The following is a 15412-nucleotide window of genomic DNA, read 5'->3' on the forward strand; positions in this document are numbered from 1 at the left end:
CTACATACATGTCCTAAGGTTTCTGGGTATATTAAACCTCCACAATATCAGAGCCTTTTTGTTTATCTCTTTTTGAGTGTTGCCCTAGTTGGCTGAGTCTCTAGTATTCTTGCTTTGTCATTTTTTCCCACTTGCAGCCTCAGGCATGCTTTAATCTTCAGGGTTTGCCCACTCTCTCTTGGCATTCTCTGAGCTGTTTGAGTTTTTAAAGTTTTTCTCCAAGTTCATTCTTTATTAACATTATCTTGCTGGAATTGGCAGTGTTTTTCTACAGTTAGACTGGTCATTTTCTCCCATGTAACTTAATTGTCTGTATCCAAACTTTTCAAAGGCAAATTCCTTCTGAACAAATCTTACCAAGAAAACCCCATGATAGGCTTGCCTTAGGGTCACCATAAATCAACTTGAAGACACACAACAACAACAGATCTTATTTGGAAGTACTATGTTCACTATCGGGTTCATATCTAGTGCATACCAACAGGCTACATGGTGAAAGCCCAAACTTGTACATGTCTGCACAAACGAGTAAGTCCTACTGGGTTCAATAAGGCTTACTCCCAAGTAAGTGGGTACAGAACTGTAACTTTAATAAGGAAATAAATATTATTTAGATACATTAGGTACTGATATCTCGGTTTTTGTATAAATGACAAAAGTGGATGACAAAAATAAAATATTAATAATGCAAGCATAACAATGTTTTTTTTTAATCCAAATCATAGCTGAAGCAATAAATTAAGGAGCAATAATAACCTAGTCGTTAGAATGCATGAAACAGTATTCTATTCATTAAAAAGTGGGGATCAGTTATTACAAAAATATAAATAAATGTCACAGGACTTTATCACACAGGGAAAATTGGGGCTTTAAACACCAATTATCCTGTGAAAATTGTGCAGTCACGGTTAACATTTTCATACGATGTTGCGATAAAGTGCCATTATCTCAGTAATAAACAGGCAATAAACAGCAACAAATAATTCACTGGGAAATCCCACAAATGATTTGTTGCTGTTTATTGCCTGTTTATTCTGGGGATAATGGCTCTTTAGTTGTGATGTGTGTGAAAATGTTAAATCACGATTGTGCGATTTTCACAGGATAATTGCTGTTTAAAGCCCCAATTTTACTTGTGTGATAAAGTCCAAGGTATGCAATTAAAAGCCAGGGATGGCAGGATAAAACTAACATGGTATCTGGCACAATACAGAAAGATACAAAAATACTTGTCAAAAGAATTTTAATGCTATATCAAAAGGCTTCTTCATTTACGTAAGAACACCTGGAGAAGGCATCCAAGTAAAATCTTAATTGATTGACAAATTTACATGTGTGTGTGTATCTTTGTGTGTCCGCCTGTCTGTGTCTGTCTTGAGTCACCCAATCCCAGGCCATTACGGATTTAGTTGAGCCCCAGGAGCCTTTGAAGATGTTTTTATGTGTGTTTACAGGAGCCAATTCCTGTTAACAATCTATTGGCCACCACACACTTTGTAACAGTTGTGCTGTCACTTCTAGAGGTTTTTCAAGGGTATTTTCACATGGAATAGGCTGCAGTAAATCTATCTGAATGTTAGATACACAGGTAATTGAGGCCAGGTCAGCTGGTGTGCCATTGAAGTCAGTATGTGGCAGAGCAAATTACCAACATCACTTGAGTGTCCATCAGCAATGCTGGATCAAATAGTGCTACCAAGCTGTGACCCTGGACATTCAGAAAAAGCAGTATGAATCAAGGTGGAAAATATCTACTTCTGAATTAGGATAATTGACATGTGGCCTTTCCCTACAAGACAACATCTTTGTGTAGGGGGGGGGGATGCACATTACAACTTTTGAAGCATGCTATGTTTTCTTTTCCCCACCAATACATAAAGTACTTTTCTGGCCATTGTGTTTATAGCAAAAAGAACATATGCCACATTTATGGAGTGAGTCTTTACATTTATTTTTCCTGCACAGGAGACAGTCTTTGATTTTGGAGTGGAGGAGGTCCTTTGTGAAGTACCCTCTGTTTAATAAAAGCACATTTTTATCCCAGTTTGTGTCCATTTGTGAAGTGTTTTGAAGATCATTTTTTAAAAAAAATATGGAGGTCTTATTCTTCTGAGAGCAGCTTCCAAGCTCTTGTTTAATGAAAGCAATCAAAGGGAACACATTAGACATTCTAAAGTATGTTGGTACTTCTGAAGATGGGGAACAATGCTACACACAACCAGCAAATGTTTATAGGACAACATCTGTCTTAAGAAAACATGATAGGAAAAAGGCCCAGGATTGTCCTTCTGGCCTCTGACAAGGTGATACAGGTGCTCACTATACATACTGTATATTCTGTCTAAAATGTGAAAACCTGCTTGGCCTGCTAGCACTGAGGCTTCTGGACTTGCCTGTTAAAGAGGTAACATACAACAGGAACTCTTCTGCCTTTGCACCTTCTCTGTGACAGCAAATTTTGTAAATTTTTGATGTGCCAGTTGCCCAGTCCACCTACCTGGCCCTTTGCTCAATCACAGCCATGTCCTTCAGCTGTTGGTGCTAGTCAGCGGCACTTTACCCTAAAGGTATCAGGGCCTATGTGAACTTTATTCTTGGGTGAAGTCATATCTCCCTTCCTTATAGAATCATGGCTTTTGCACTCTGCTATCCCTAAGCAGAAGAATTATGTACTAAGAATCCCCTAAGCATCGTGCCTATGACAAAAGTGTTACTGTTGGTAATGATTTATGGCTCTAAATCTATAAATGGTAACACTAGCCTTAAGATAATTAGAATAAGAATAAGCATTGCAGAGTATCAGCATCTGTGAGACTAAGGAGATTATTGCACCTGCAAATCCCGCTTGGGATAGACATGAGATTGAAAAGTCAAAACCTGGTGTTATGTCATACAGCGAAGGCTGGGCAGTGCAACCCATCTGCAGCCCAAGAAAACTCATGATTATCCAGGAACTTTTCAACCGGAGGTTGCCTTTAAAAAAAAAAAAGCTCCTGGATAAGTGCGGCTGGGGTCCAGGCTGCAGATGGCTTTGTCCGGGCTTGGCTGTGTGCAATAACACCTGTTTTTGACTTTTCAATTCCATGTCTATCCTGGTGGGATTTGCAAGTGAGATAATCTACATAATGTGTAAAATAAGTGGTAGCATAAGCTTTTGTAGACTTGGTCTACTTCCTCAGTGAAGATCAAGTCTACAAAAGCTTATGCTATAATGTCTTTTGCTCAGTTAATAGTCTCAAAGATGTTACAAGATCCCTTTGTATACTGATATTACAGGCTAACACTACTATTGAAATTATAAAACTGACAAATAACCCGACTGCTTCCCAACAGGATACAGTCAGGTTGTGGGTTACTGGCAGGTATTATCAAACGTACTTTGCTCCTGCTGGGTGATTGCAACCCAGCTGCATCCCAGGTACCAGGCTCACTCTGGAGGCCGCTTTTTCAAAACAACATGATTTCAGCTTGGAAAAATAGCCTCCCAAGTGCACCTGGGACCAGGATGCAGCCGGGTTGTAATCACCTGGCGGCAGGGGTGGCAAATTATGTCTGATAATACCTGCTAGCAACTTGCAACACGACTGTATCCCATTGGGGAGCAGTCAGGTTATTTGTAGTAAAATAATCTCCTATGTCTCTGAATTCTACCCCATTGCAGAATATTTACTTAGCAGAGTTGGTATCTTTGTGTTCAAAATAACAGGATCTCTTGAGAAATGGGGCTAAATCTTGTTTTGGGCACTTTTTAATGTTATTTTTCATCATTTCATCTTTTCTAAAATAGCACGACACTCCACAATAACAGCATCATGAGCTCCAAGAGGCTTGCATTTACTCAGGAGTTGCATAGTGTTGGTAGAATGACAGCTTTCTTTGGTACAAAGTAGATTTACATAATTAATCCTGTAACTTGTCTGTCTTTTTTTAAAAAAAAAATAGCCAGAAATTGGAGCTTCTACTGTATAAAACAAGACAGCACATTTCAGAAGCATGTTGCTTGCTCACCCATATCATTCTTGAAATAAGAGTACTCTATTGTTATTGTTGTTATTTCAGTTTCTCAATTTACCAGGTGTTACTCACTGGACCATCAATTATTTTGATGCTATCCAAGAGTCTAGGAATCAGTGAGGCTTTACTGGGAAATGTGGCAAGCAGTGTCACTTTTTCTAATTGTGCTATTGTGATATTGTCTATGGCATTTTCAGTCTGACATGTTACTGGTCACTTTGAAATAGGTCCCAAAGCACCCATCACAACTGAAACCACAGTAATTTTATTTTCCCAGAGGTGAATAATGATAATGATGACAATAATAATAATAATAATAACAACAACAATATAGGAGCAGGTTATGTGCAAGGCTAGTAATAATGCTGTATCATGTAGATTTTATTCTAGACAAAAAAGGGCAACATCTGAAATGATAACTGAGGTTGCCAGAACCTCCTACATCAACATACTGAGCATAAAAAAAAGAGTTAAACCTTGTTGAATTTGAAATAGGACATGCAATTTTACCTGCCATGTGCCTTATGGTCTTTTTGCAATATTCTTCAGCCATCGGGACAACCTTCATCATTTCTCTTCCCCACTGTACCAGTGGCTTTCCTTGTATTGCATAAGAAACAAACAGAGCTGTGCAAAATGATCCCAAAAACCCTGAAAAATAAAGATAATTATGATGATGATTTTTTTAAAAAAACCTCCCAATAAATAGTACCAAAAGGGGCAGGGTGGCAAATCAGTTTACAGGTACAGATAAAACAGGGAACATTGAGTTTATGAAGTCAGCATGCCCACTTTTCAAGCTCTGATACTTTTCAGGAATATTTTTATACCAACAACACCAGTGTTAAAACTAAAACCAGAAAATTGCCACTTTCTTATTCTCCATGAGTAAGACTGTTAATAAAAGTACAAGCCAAAAAGGTAAGGGAACAACCTTATCACTGATAGGTTTACTTGAAACCAGTTCACTATCTGGTAAGATTAAAACATCCTTAGTATTATTCAGACAGATTCTTCATATCATGTGCCAAATGAACCAACAATGCTTTCTAAAATGCAAAAGAAAAAACAGCAATATAGACTTTGTAACAGCAGGACTTTTGCCCTGCTAAGATCAACAGAACAGCAAAGTAGAAAAGCAATGGGACATATCATACTACACTGTTACAACAGTATAATCCACTTTAATTGGCATGGTAACATCCTATGGAATCCTGGGATTTGCAGTTTAGGGATGTTCAAGAGCTCTCTAGCCGAGAATTCAAAATGCTGCAAAGGTCAGAATTCCATAGTATGTTGCCTTGTCAGTTAAAGTGAAATATAGTGCTACAATAGTATAGTATGATAAACATCTAAATACCAATGACTGTCTCAAAAAACAATGAGGCCTGCAAACCAGAGCTAAATCCCATGCAATATCTTCCCTGGCTGCAATCCAGAGCTCTATTATGAGATATTGCTTCCTAAACTATAAATAGTCTATTATCTGTTACCTGGATTGCTAGCTGGGGATAATAAAAGAACCTGTTTAGGTAGGGGCATTCCTGGAGCCAAATGTGGCCCAAGGACTATAGGTCCTCTGTTTCTTGTCCAGTGGATAGGCACTTCTCCTTTCATTGCTGGAAAAGAACCTTTGGTTCCAACCTAGTGAAAACACTAGAGACTGCAAATATTTTTGTTTATTCAGAAAGAAGTCCTATTGCATTCCATTGTAAGTTCCATTTTATTCCATTCCATAGTAAGCCAATTTAGGTTTGAAGCCTAAATTTATCAAATTCAAGACATTTAACATTCACATATTTTGGAATTTTGTCTTCCCTTTTAAATACTGGACAGAACAGAAACAACTGTGTGAGCAACCATGCCAGCTAGGCTTGGGGCATCTTGCCAGCTAGGCTGAAGTCCACTGACATACTCATGATACTGGAATACCTCAGTGAATGTGTATGACATTGACTACTTGTGTATGTTCTCTACTTAGGAGGCAGCCATTTGGTATGTTATGATTTTTGGCTGACATTAACATTCTACAGTGGTGACATGTTACACACACACACACACACACACACACACACACACACACCCCTTTGAGCTTGATGATTGTAATATGAGAATGTGGTGCACTGACTGAAAACAAATTGTTTTTGTGATCTCCAGAACCATTTAAAATTAATATCATAAGGTATTAGTGACTTGCTGAATGTCATTCAGTTATACTCCCCATGAACATCTGTTTTGACAGATCAAACTGGTAAGGGTTTTAATGGTACAAATTTCTTACTGCTCTGGTTACCTGAGTGTGATGTTTGTGTACTGTATCACTACAACTTGCTTTGCACATTGATATGGGCTATATCCTAACCTTACTCAGAACTACAAGGTCTGAATTTTGCTTCTACAGTCTATGGTTGCCAGAAGATAACGCTGCATTTCTTGAGAATGGGCAAATTACACTGGGTCCAAATTGATCTTTAAGTCACAACAGAAGGAGATTATCAAATGGAGAAAACGTTTCCTGTGAATAAAAAGTTACAGGACCATTCCACTTCATTGATGGCAGAAAGACGGGATGAGTGTGATGTCGCAGGATGTCATGTGATAATCTTAGTGCAATCACGTGATAAGGACAGAAGCTTCCCACTTCTCTCCCAATCTTTTTCTCCATTCAATAATCTCTGAAGAGTGGTTGTCACAGATAATTTGCCAAACCTGAAACTGGACAATCAAAGGTTCTCCTGATTGCAGACCCTTGCTGCTCAAATTAACATTGGATAGCGAAAGAAGGATCTGCCATAATGGGCAGCCCAAAACTAGCTACGCTCCTCCCTGCCCCATACATTCTTCCCCTGTTTTTGCCTATCCATTTTTGTTCTTCTTGTTGTAGCCATGCCATTAGTACTGCATTTCCTTCATTTTACGGTCCTCCTCCTTTCCATCCCATATGCCCCATCTACTTTTCAGTTTGGAAAGCATGTTTTATTGCTGAAATTGAACCTGAATCTTTTGGGGATTATAGCTGCCAAAACTGTGACTGGGGAGTTCTGTGAGTTGTAGTCCAAAAAGGCAACTATTCCAAGCTCTGCAAGCAATTGCCATTTGGTATGCTGAAGAATCTTTTGGCTCCTTATGCAATTATACTCAACATGAATGAAACATAGCCTAAGACGTCAAACCTTTGTACACATGTGTGACTATGTTTAATTAAAGAAATAATAACAAACTTGATCTTTATTTTGTGCGTGCATGTGTACTATGTATTTTTTAATACTGGAGCACTGGTTCATTAGGTTGCTTCACCCTACTCTGGATAATACCAAGATCGTTGTGGCCTAATGATTTCACAAATAATTTCCTTATTCCAGCTGGTTTTCCAAACTGTTCTGGAACCTGGCTTGGAGTGAGGGGTAACTATTAAAAAAAACCCTCATGTGGTATATATATTTTAGGGGAACACAGGTTGAGGGGAGGATTAAGCATCAACCCCCCACACCTATTTTTCTCTACATATATTTTGCTGAATTTGCCTTATGAGGAAAACTAACAGTGTGTTACTCTAAGCTTAAGAGAGTCATGGTTTACATTAGGATATTTGTTTTCAACTTGTATATACACATTTCTTTAAACAAAACCTCCAACATAGGATGCATGCAAGCTGTGCATTTGCTAAATGCAAACCTCTATAACATCATAAGCAAATTAGTTAATTTCCCTGGGTTTTACCTGTAGGATGATTGTGAGTCATGCGCCCAACTTCAATGCTCACTTCAATGAGAGTTTCCAGCCTCTCAGGCTTCCAGTATTTCATTCCCAAGCACATAGCTTTGGTGGCAGCTCCAAATCCTGAACCTACATCAAGAAAAAAAATAAAGACAAACAAGGTGTACACCAATAAAAGAGAGCATGTTTGATCTAGCAAGTGAATTATCCCAGTGGATTTTCAAACAAAATGAAGAACAGAATGGGGAATGGCTCTCATTTCAGCTAGAAGTCCAGACAGTTTGGAAAAGGAAGAAAGTTATAGTCAAGGTAGTGGTTTATCAAAGCCTTTGGAGTCTAGCAGTCTTGGCCAAATCTGTATAGTGGCCCAACTTTTTTTAACTATTAAGTTGTTACATATTTACATCCAGTTTCATCTTAGTGCATGGGGATGAAATTGTTCTTTCTTTCCCTCTCTGCTTGATGGAATTATTGTCAGGAGTGTTTAAAGCTTGTCCACCCCCCTTCCACCAGTAATGAGTGCTTGTGCAACAAAGAAAAATGATGTATATGTCATTTTTAGTGAGGATGATGTTAATGCATCCCTTTCCCAAATGTTCCTGATCCAGAACAGTGAGAGGAGGAAGGGGCTGAAATCTTGAGCCAGATCGCTATTTCCTTTTTAGCTGCTCATAGCAGTGATCTGCCCCATGTCCCCTCACTGATGGGAACAGTTGGGCAGCAGAGAAAAGAGGGCGTAGCAACTCCTGTGACAGACTGCAATGTTTTCATAATTGAAGGATGCTTATATTATTTGGTTGAGTGAAGTTTAAATGTTTCCTGTGTCTGCCATCATTTTTATTTTATTGCCATTGTGTGCTATTGCAAGCTGTCTTTTAAGAAAAAGGATTGAGAAGGAGGGATATACATTCATAAAATAAATATGAATGTAAACAAGAAAGTTCCTGCACAGTTATATAACATTCTAGTGTCCCCATGCATAGACTGAAGCAAACACGGCTATCCCTGGATGTTTAATAGTGTGCTGTTTTATTTATCCATATTATGAATGTTTTGAGTTATGTCTCTGTGTGCTCTTTTTTCATTTTTGTAAGCTATCCAGAGTCCCATATGACAGACTTGCTGGGCCCTAATATAATGAAAAATGTAGAATATTAAATGTAGAACATTACAGACGCACACTTTCTAGCCTCCCTCTCCCTTTCCCCTCATCTCTGAGTAGTAAGGATAGAAGGAAGGAACTCTATTTTGTGCTTTCCACACAATACTACTTTTGCAACCATATTGTATGGCTTCCACCATCACCTTTGACTCAAAAGGCCTGTCAATTTAAGTCCAACAACCTCCTGGCAGTTTCTAGAGCACTTGGCCTTATCTCCTTATAAGCATGCATTTCTCTGAGCACATATTTCATGTATCTTACTCCAAATGTAGATAACAGTGCTTCTTCCTAGAAATAGGGTGTGAGTTACAGGGAAGCTAGAGGAGAGTACTGCAGATACTGTGGACTGCTAAAAAGACAAATAAATGGATCCTAGAGCAAATCCAGCCTGACCTCTCCCTAGAAAACAAGATGACTAAAGTAAGACTAAGGTATTTTGGACATATCATGAGAAAACATGACTCACTTGGTCTCTTCCAACTCTATGATTCTATGATTCACTAGAAGACAACAATGTTTGGCAAGGTAGAAGGTAGTAGAAAATGAAGACGATTGCATAACTGGTGGATACACTCAATCAAGGAAGGCACAGGCTGAGTTTGCAAGATCTGAGCAAGGTGATGACAGAATGACTAGGACGCCCTAATTAATGAGGTTGCCATAGGTCGAGGTCGACTTGATGGTAATTAACAACAACAACCGGGCCAAGTTACAAAGGTTTGTGTGTGAGCACAGTTCATGATTAACTGAAGTGCTTTGCCTATTTCTGAGTTAGAGCACTCATTTAAACATTTCATTTTGTGAATAAGGTTGCTCTTTCTGAAAGTCAATCCTCCTCCACCACAAAAAACAATGCAAGAGGAGAAAAAATAAAGGAATTATGTATTTTGGAAAAAAGCATAGCTAGGTAGATGGATAGCAAGTATGGTGTAGTGGTTTCAGCATTGGACTCCGGAGACCAGCATTCAAATTCCTGTTTGGCCAAGGAGACTTTCTGGGTGACCTTGGGCATATCACTCTCTCTCAGTCTTAGAGGAAGGCAAAGGTATCCCTCCTCTGAATAAATCTTGCCAAGAAAACTCCATGAAAAGGCCATCTTTAGTCATGAAGTCAGAAACAACTTGAAAGAAAACAACACAACAACAATAACAACGTGACTCAAATTCTGAGCACTGCCCACACACCCTTGCTCAGTGTAGTACAAGAATAAAAATATTTTATTTGTTTAGCGTATATATTTTTGTCTTCACATTAATGTAAATTCATATTCTAACATTTTATAAGGAAATAACTTCATTCAAATTAGAAATTTTTATTTAAATAAATTCAATACCTGACTCAATGCATGTGTAAGATTTGTACATAGTGTCTCTTCACTTGCACCAGTGCTCACAGATACGTACATACTCAGACATGCTTTTTCATTCTTTCTTCCACTCACACACATACTTGTTTACTATCTCTCATGCACAGTCACACAGAAACAGTCATTCTCTTGTCTTGTGTATATGTGAGTATACACAAGTGAATATATGAGCATGTAAAAAGAGGTGAAGAATATGACTGAACCATAGGAGGAGCAGGGACGTAGCCAGGATTTTGGGAAGGGGGGGTCCAGACTAAGTGCCACCATTATAATGGGGCTTGGGTGCGGCGGCGCGGGGGGTCCGGACCCCAAGAACCCACCCCCCTTGGCTACGTCCCTGGGAGGAGAGATCAAGGCCTCCAAGTCTCAAGCCCCCACAGGGAGTTCCTACCCCAAGTTTGGGAACCACTGGCTTAGATTATTGCAACAGTTTCTGTGTGGGGCATCTCCTCAGGACAGAACGAAACAGCCAGATCAATGATCGAGGCCAGAAGGTCTGACCATATAAGCACTTTTTCTGGCCCAGCACCACTGGCTGCCAGTACATTTCTGGTCTACTTCAAAGTGCTGAATTTAAACTATGAAGCCATATACAGCTCAGAGTCTCAATACTTGACAAAAGGCCTTTTATCTCATGAAGTTGTCCACAGCAGTTTGAAAATCCGAAACACTCCTGTGAGAGAGGTTTAGAGTCATGCCCTCAGCCTATGGAATGCTTTTCCCAGGGAGGCCTGGCTCATCTTAAAATTATCATCTTTTCACCACCAGATTGAGACGTTCCTCTTTCTTTCTTTCTTTCTTTCTTTCTTTCTAGTGTGAGCTATCCTTCCTGGAATCCTCCAGAACACTAATTTTAAGCAGGTTACCAGGAACCTCTGCATTATTTAATGTATTAAAAAAAGTACAATTGATACTTTTAAAAAGGACATGCAGACTTCTTTCCACTTCCATATTTGCTTTTTATTCTTGTGTGGTTCCTGGAGGGATTCAGGGATAAAACAAGAGGGGGGGCATTGGTACCTGCTTCCATTGCTAAGCTCAGCTCTACTCCCACATGTTTAAAAGGATGTGATTTTCTAATTTGTCACTATTGGAATTATGCTAATGGGGTAGTTTGTAGTTTTCTCTAATAGATAATAGAATATAATTTTTCTATATTTTGTAATTAAAAATTCTTTTGTGTATTTTAATTGTTTTAAGATACTTTGTAAGGGGTTGTAAGGGGGTGTGGTGGCTTAGTGGTTGAGACGCTGACTCTGACAACCACAAAGTTGGCAGGTTGGCAACTCGAGAACCAAGCACCATGTGATGGAGTAATCTCCAGTCATGAGTCCCAGCTTCTGCCAGCCTAGCAATCTGAAAGCATGTAAAAGTCCCAGTAGATGTTTTTACCTTCCCACCAAAATGGTACCTATTTATCTACTTCGGGACCGTCTGTCCTGTGCCAAAATTTGGCTACCAGTTCTGAAAAACATCAAAATCAAGACACAGCCCATGTTTTTCAGGACTGGTAGCCAAACTTTGGCATGGAACAGACGGTCCCAAAGTGCCGTGCCACTGGCAATACTACGTTAGGGACCACGCACCAACTGCACAGTCCTGAACCCTAGCTCAGCATGGTGGAGGCCTGATGGTGGCATCCTGTCCACACGAGCACCTCCATCTTGACGTAAGCGATGTGCATCATATACACGTTGCTGCACGTCACTTACGTTACGGGTGCACCATTGGCTGGGCACCATAAAAATAACCTGTTTTTTCCAGGTTCTTTTTACTCCAGAGGGATGCTTCGTGGTTTGGCTGCTGTGGCGTCCTTCCAGAGGGAATCAGGCCATCGCCAGAGACAGGTATGTACCGGGCCTTTGTTTACTTTAAGGGTTTCGTCTTTCCTGTTGAAGTTGTCCAGGTGTTTGTGGGTTTCAATGTCTTCCCTGTGCATTCTGACCTGATAGCTATTGTCATGGTCCAGAATTTCATTGTTTTCAAATAGCATTTAATGCTCAGGATGGTTTATAATGTGTTCTATTAATGCTGATTTTTCTAGCTGACCCAGTCTTGTGTTCCTTGATTCGTGTTTGGACACTGCATTTGGTGGCTCCTATGTAGACTTGTCCACAGCTGCATGGTATGTGGTAAACTCCTGCGGCTATGAGAGGGTCTTTCTGGTCTTTGGCTGAGTGAAGCATTTGCTGGATTTTCTTGGTTGGTTTGTAGACCATTTGGAGGTTGCGTTTCCTCACCAGTTTCCCTATTCTGTCTGTGACTCCTTTGATGTATGGTAAAAATATCTTCCCTTTGGATTGTTCTTCTTCCTATGTATTTTTCTGGGTCTGGCAGCCCTTCTGATGTCTGAGCTGGAATAACCATTAGCTCAGTCTAGGTGCTTCAATTCATCTTCCAAGAAGTGAGGTTCACAGATCCTTTTTTGCCTGGTCTGTTTTTATTGTGCTTTTTTGTGTTATCCTGGGTGATGGTTGGGGTTCTTGTGTAGGTATCTGTCCGTGTGTGTAGGTTTTTTTGTATACTGTGTGGCCCAAACGTTGGTTCAGTTTACAGATGACCAGGACATCAAACAATGGCAGTGTTCCTTCCTTTTCTTTTTCCATCATGAATGTTCAGGTGGATGTTGCTCAGATGATTCAGAAAGATGGTCAGATATTCTCTGTGGCTCCAAATGGTGAAAGTGTCATCCACATATCAGAATCACGTTGTGGGCTTTTTTGGTGCTGTTTCTAGGGCTTGCTCTTCAAAGTGTTCCATGTAAAAGTTTGCTATCACGGGGCTCAGAGGGCTTCCCATGACCACCCCAACTCTCTGCTCATAGAATCCCTTGTCCCACTGGAAGTAGCTTGTGGTGAGGCAATGTTCAAACAGGGGTGTGATGTCTTCTGGAAAAATTTGTCAGATGAGTGCCATAGTGTCCATTATGCGGACTTTGAGAAACAAGGAGACCACATCAAAGCTGATTAGTATGTCTCCAGGTATGAGTTTGAGATTGTTTCTTTTTTCCGTGAAGTGAGCTGAATCCTTGATGTACTTGGGGAGGAGTTGTCCTATATGGATTTGTAATTGTGTGGCCAAAAACTTGGCCAAGTCATATGTGGGGGAATCCAACGGTGTTCCTTGTGGATCTTGGGAAATCCAAACAATCTTGGTGGGAGAGCCTCAGATTTGCATAAACATTGGCATGTGGTTGGATGAATTGAGGAGTTCTTTATCAAGGTGTTCATTTTTCTGGTGATTTTGTTGGTTGGGTCTTGTTTCAGTTTTTTTAAAATATATATACAGTCGGCCCTTGTTATACACTGATTTTTTTATACATGGATTCAAGCATGCACAGTTTGAAAATATTCCAAAAAAAGTATAAATTTCAAATATCAAACCTTGATTTTCCATTTTTTATAAGGTACACCATTTTGCTATGTCATTATATCTAATGGGACTTGAGCATACACAGATTTTGTTATCCACAGAGGATCTTGGAACCAAACCCCAGCATATAACAAGGGTCCACGGTATTGCAAGATCCAGGAGTTCCTTGATTTTTAGTTTGTATTGTTCTGTTTCCATGATTGCTGTGGCATTGCCTTTGTCTGCTGGGGGAATGATGATTTCTGGGTTTGAACTGAGATCCTTGATGGCTTTTCTTTCTTTTTGTGTTATGTTGCATTACTAGAGCTAGATTTGCGCAACTGAATTCCATGGTAAGAACAGGACAGTTTCAAAAAATGCCCTATCATGAAAGAACTTGTATTTGTGGTGCCTCAGTCGTTGAGGATAATGTATATATCCTTTGCTAAATTGTACCATTTTCTTTCTGGAGAGAACTTACACCTAGTGTGTTGTATTGCAAAATTTATTATAAATGCTGCTCACCTGAGAGATCTTTTATTATACAAATGGGGTTCTGTGCCATGGTGATGAGTTTATTTAAATCTTCCATCGATTTTTCCCACTCACCCAGTCTCAGCGTGATTGTTTGTTTTATATATCTTATCTTGTATTTTATTAGATTTGCTTTATTTAACTTTTTGTGCTTTTATTTATGTGTGTTTTTTAACTTTTCAGTTAATTTTATATGAGTTCAAGGAGTGACTCAGTTTCATCTTTGTATGTATCTTTATATTATGTATTTTATCGTTGATATGGTCAGTCGACTAATCAATAAACCTGTTGTTGTCGTTATGTTGCTGGGAGGTGGTTTTGCCTTGCACAGAAGTCTTGCTCTTTCTCCTTTTATCTCTTCCACTTCTTCCTCGAGGAGATGGAGTTTCCATTATTACCCACAGTTTATACCCAGGATACAAATGGGAGAAGCGTGCGGGGGTGTGATAATCTCTTCCCCCAATTGCAGTATTACCATGATTTAATCATGTTTTAATGACACTTGCCCCCCCATGTGAAAAAGTCCTATGTGCGCAGGCATATATATGTCAGCATAATCTCATGCAAAGTCTTGTGGAATTTCTGGTCCTGCGAGACTTCCCCTGAGATCTGGTGCAAGATTTCTCACCAGATCCTGCTTGATTGCAGTGGCACTGTCATTGCATAACTTAGAGTGATGTGGACTCTGAGCCACCACTTGGAGTCTGCATTAGGCACAGTGTCTGGCTGAAGGAGGCTTGGTACAACAGCCCCCCTCCGGGCAGAGTTGCAGTGAGTCATCTCAGATTTTAAATAGTACATGAGGGAGAGTTTATACATATATTATAGCTACTTTTGCCACCATTTAATCAGAAACTCTGATTCCCAAACTTATAAACAATTCCCATTCCTGGACACAGGACTGAAGTACATTATGAATTATACATACAATAATAATAATAACAACAACAACAAAGTTTTATTCACTATCATAATAAACCAAACTTTGTGCTACCATTCTCCCAAGATGGAGTTCAGGGATTAGTATCCTAGTCAGTTTAAGTATATAAACACACCATGTAGCCATTTCTTGTTTTACATAACTTTGCATATCATTTAATGAAGTTATTCTAGTTGACAGACCTTTGCTTGAAGTCAGTCAATGTTGTCTTGTACAGCTAAATATAGATTTTAGCCATGCTATATTTTTCTTCTCTGTCTGTCTTCTGTCAATTTTGGTACAGAATTTTAATGGGCTAGATGCAGACTGGCCATGTATACACTCACAG

At 39.4% G+C, this 15412-nt stretch overlaps 1 protein-coding gene across 2 annotated transcripts in view; it reads right to left on the reverse strand.

Annotated features, from left to right (window-relative positions):
* Positions 1-15412, reverse strand: part of LOC149319222 (uncharacterized) — a 46764-nt gene that overhangs the window by 20390 nt on the left and 10962 nt on the right. For both annotated transcript variants that reach the window (XM_089511316.1, XM_089511315.1), the window contains exons 3-4: positions 7735-7860; positions 4525-4665 (exon numbers count right to left, since the gene is read on the reverse strand). In XM_089511316.1, the coding sequence (XP_089367442.1) occupies positions 4525-4665; positions 7735-7860 (267 nt within the window). The remainder of the gene's footprint in view (positions 1-4524; positions 4666-7734; positions 7861-15412) is intronic.

The sequence above is a fragment of the Sceloporus occidentalis genome, unplaced genomic scaffold (genome assembly GCF_023333645.1).
Source record: "Sceloporus occidentalis isolate IW3139 unplaced genomic scaffold, rSceOcc1.0.p SCAF_2, whole genome shotgun sequence".
In the NCBI taxonomy this organism is placed as follows: Eukaryota; Metazoa; Chordata; class Lepidosauria; order Squamata; family Phrynosomatidae; genus Sceloporus; species Sceloporus occidentalis.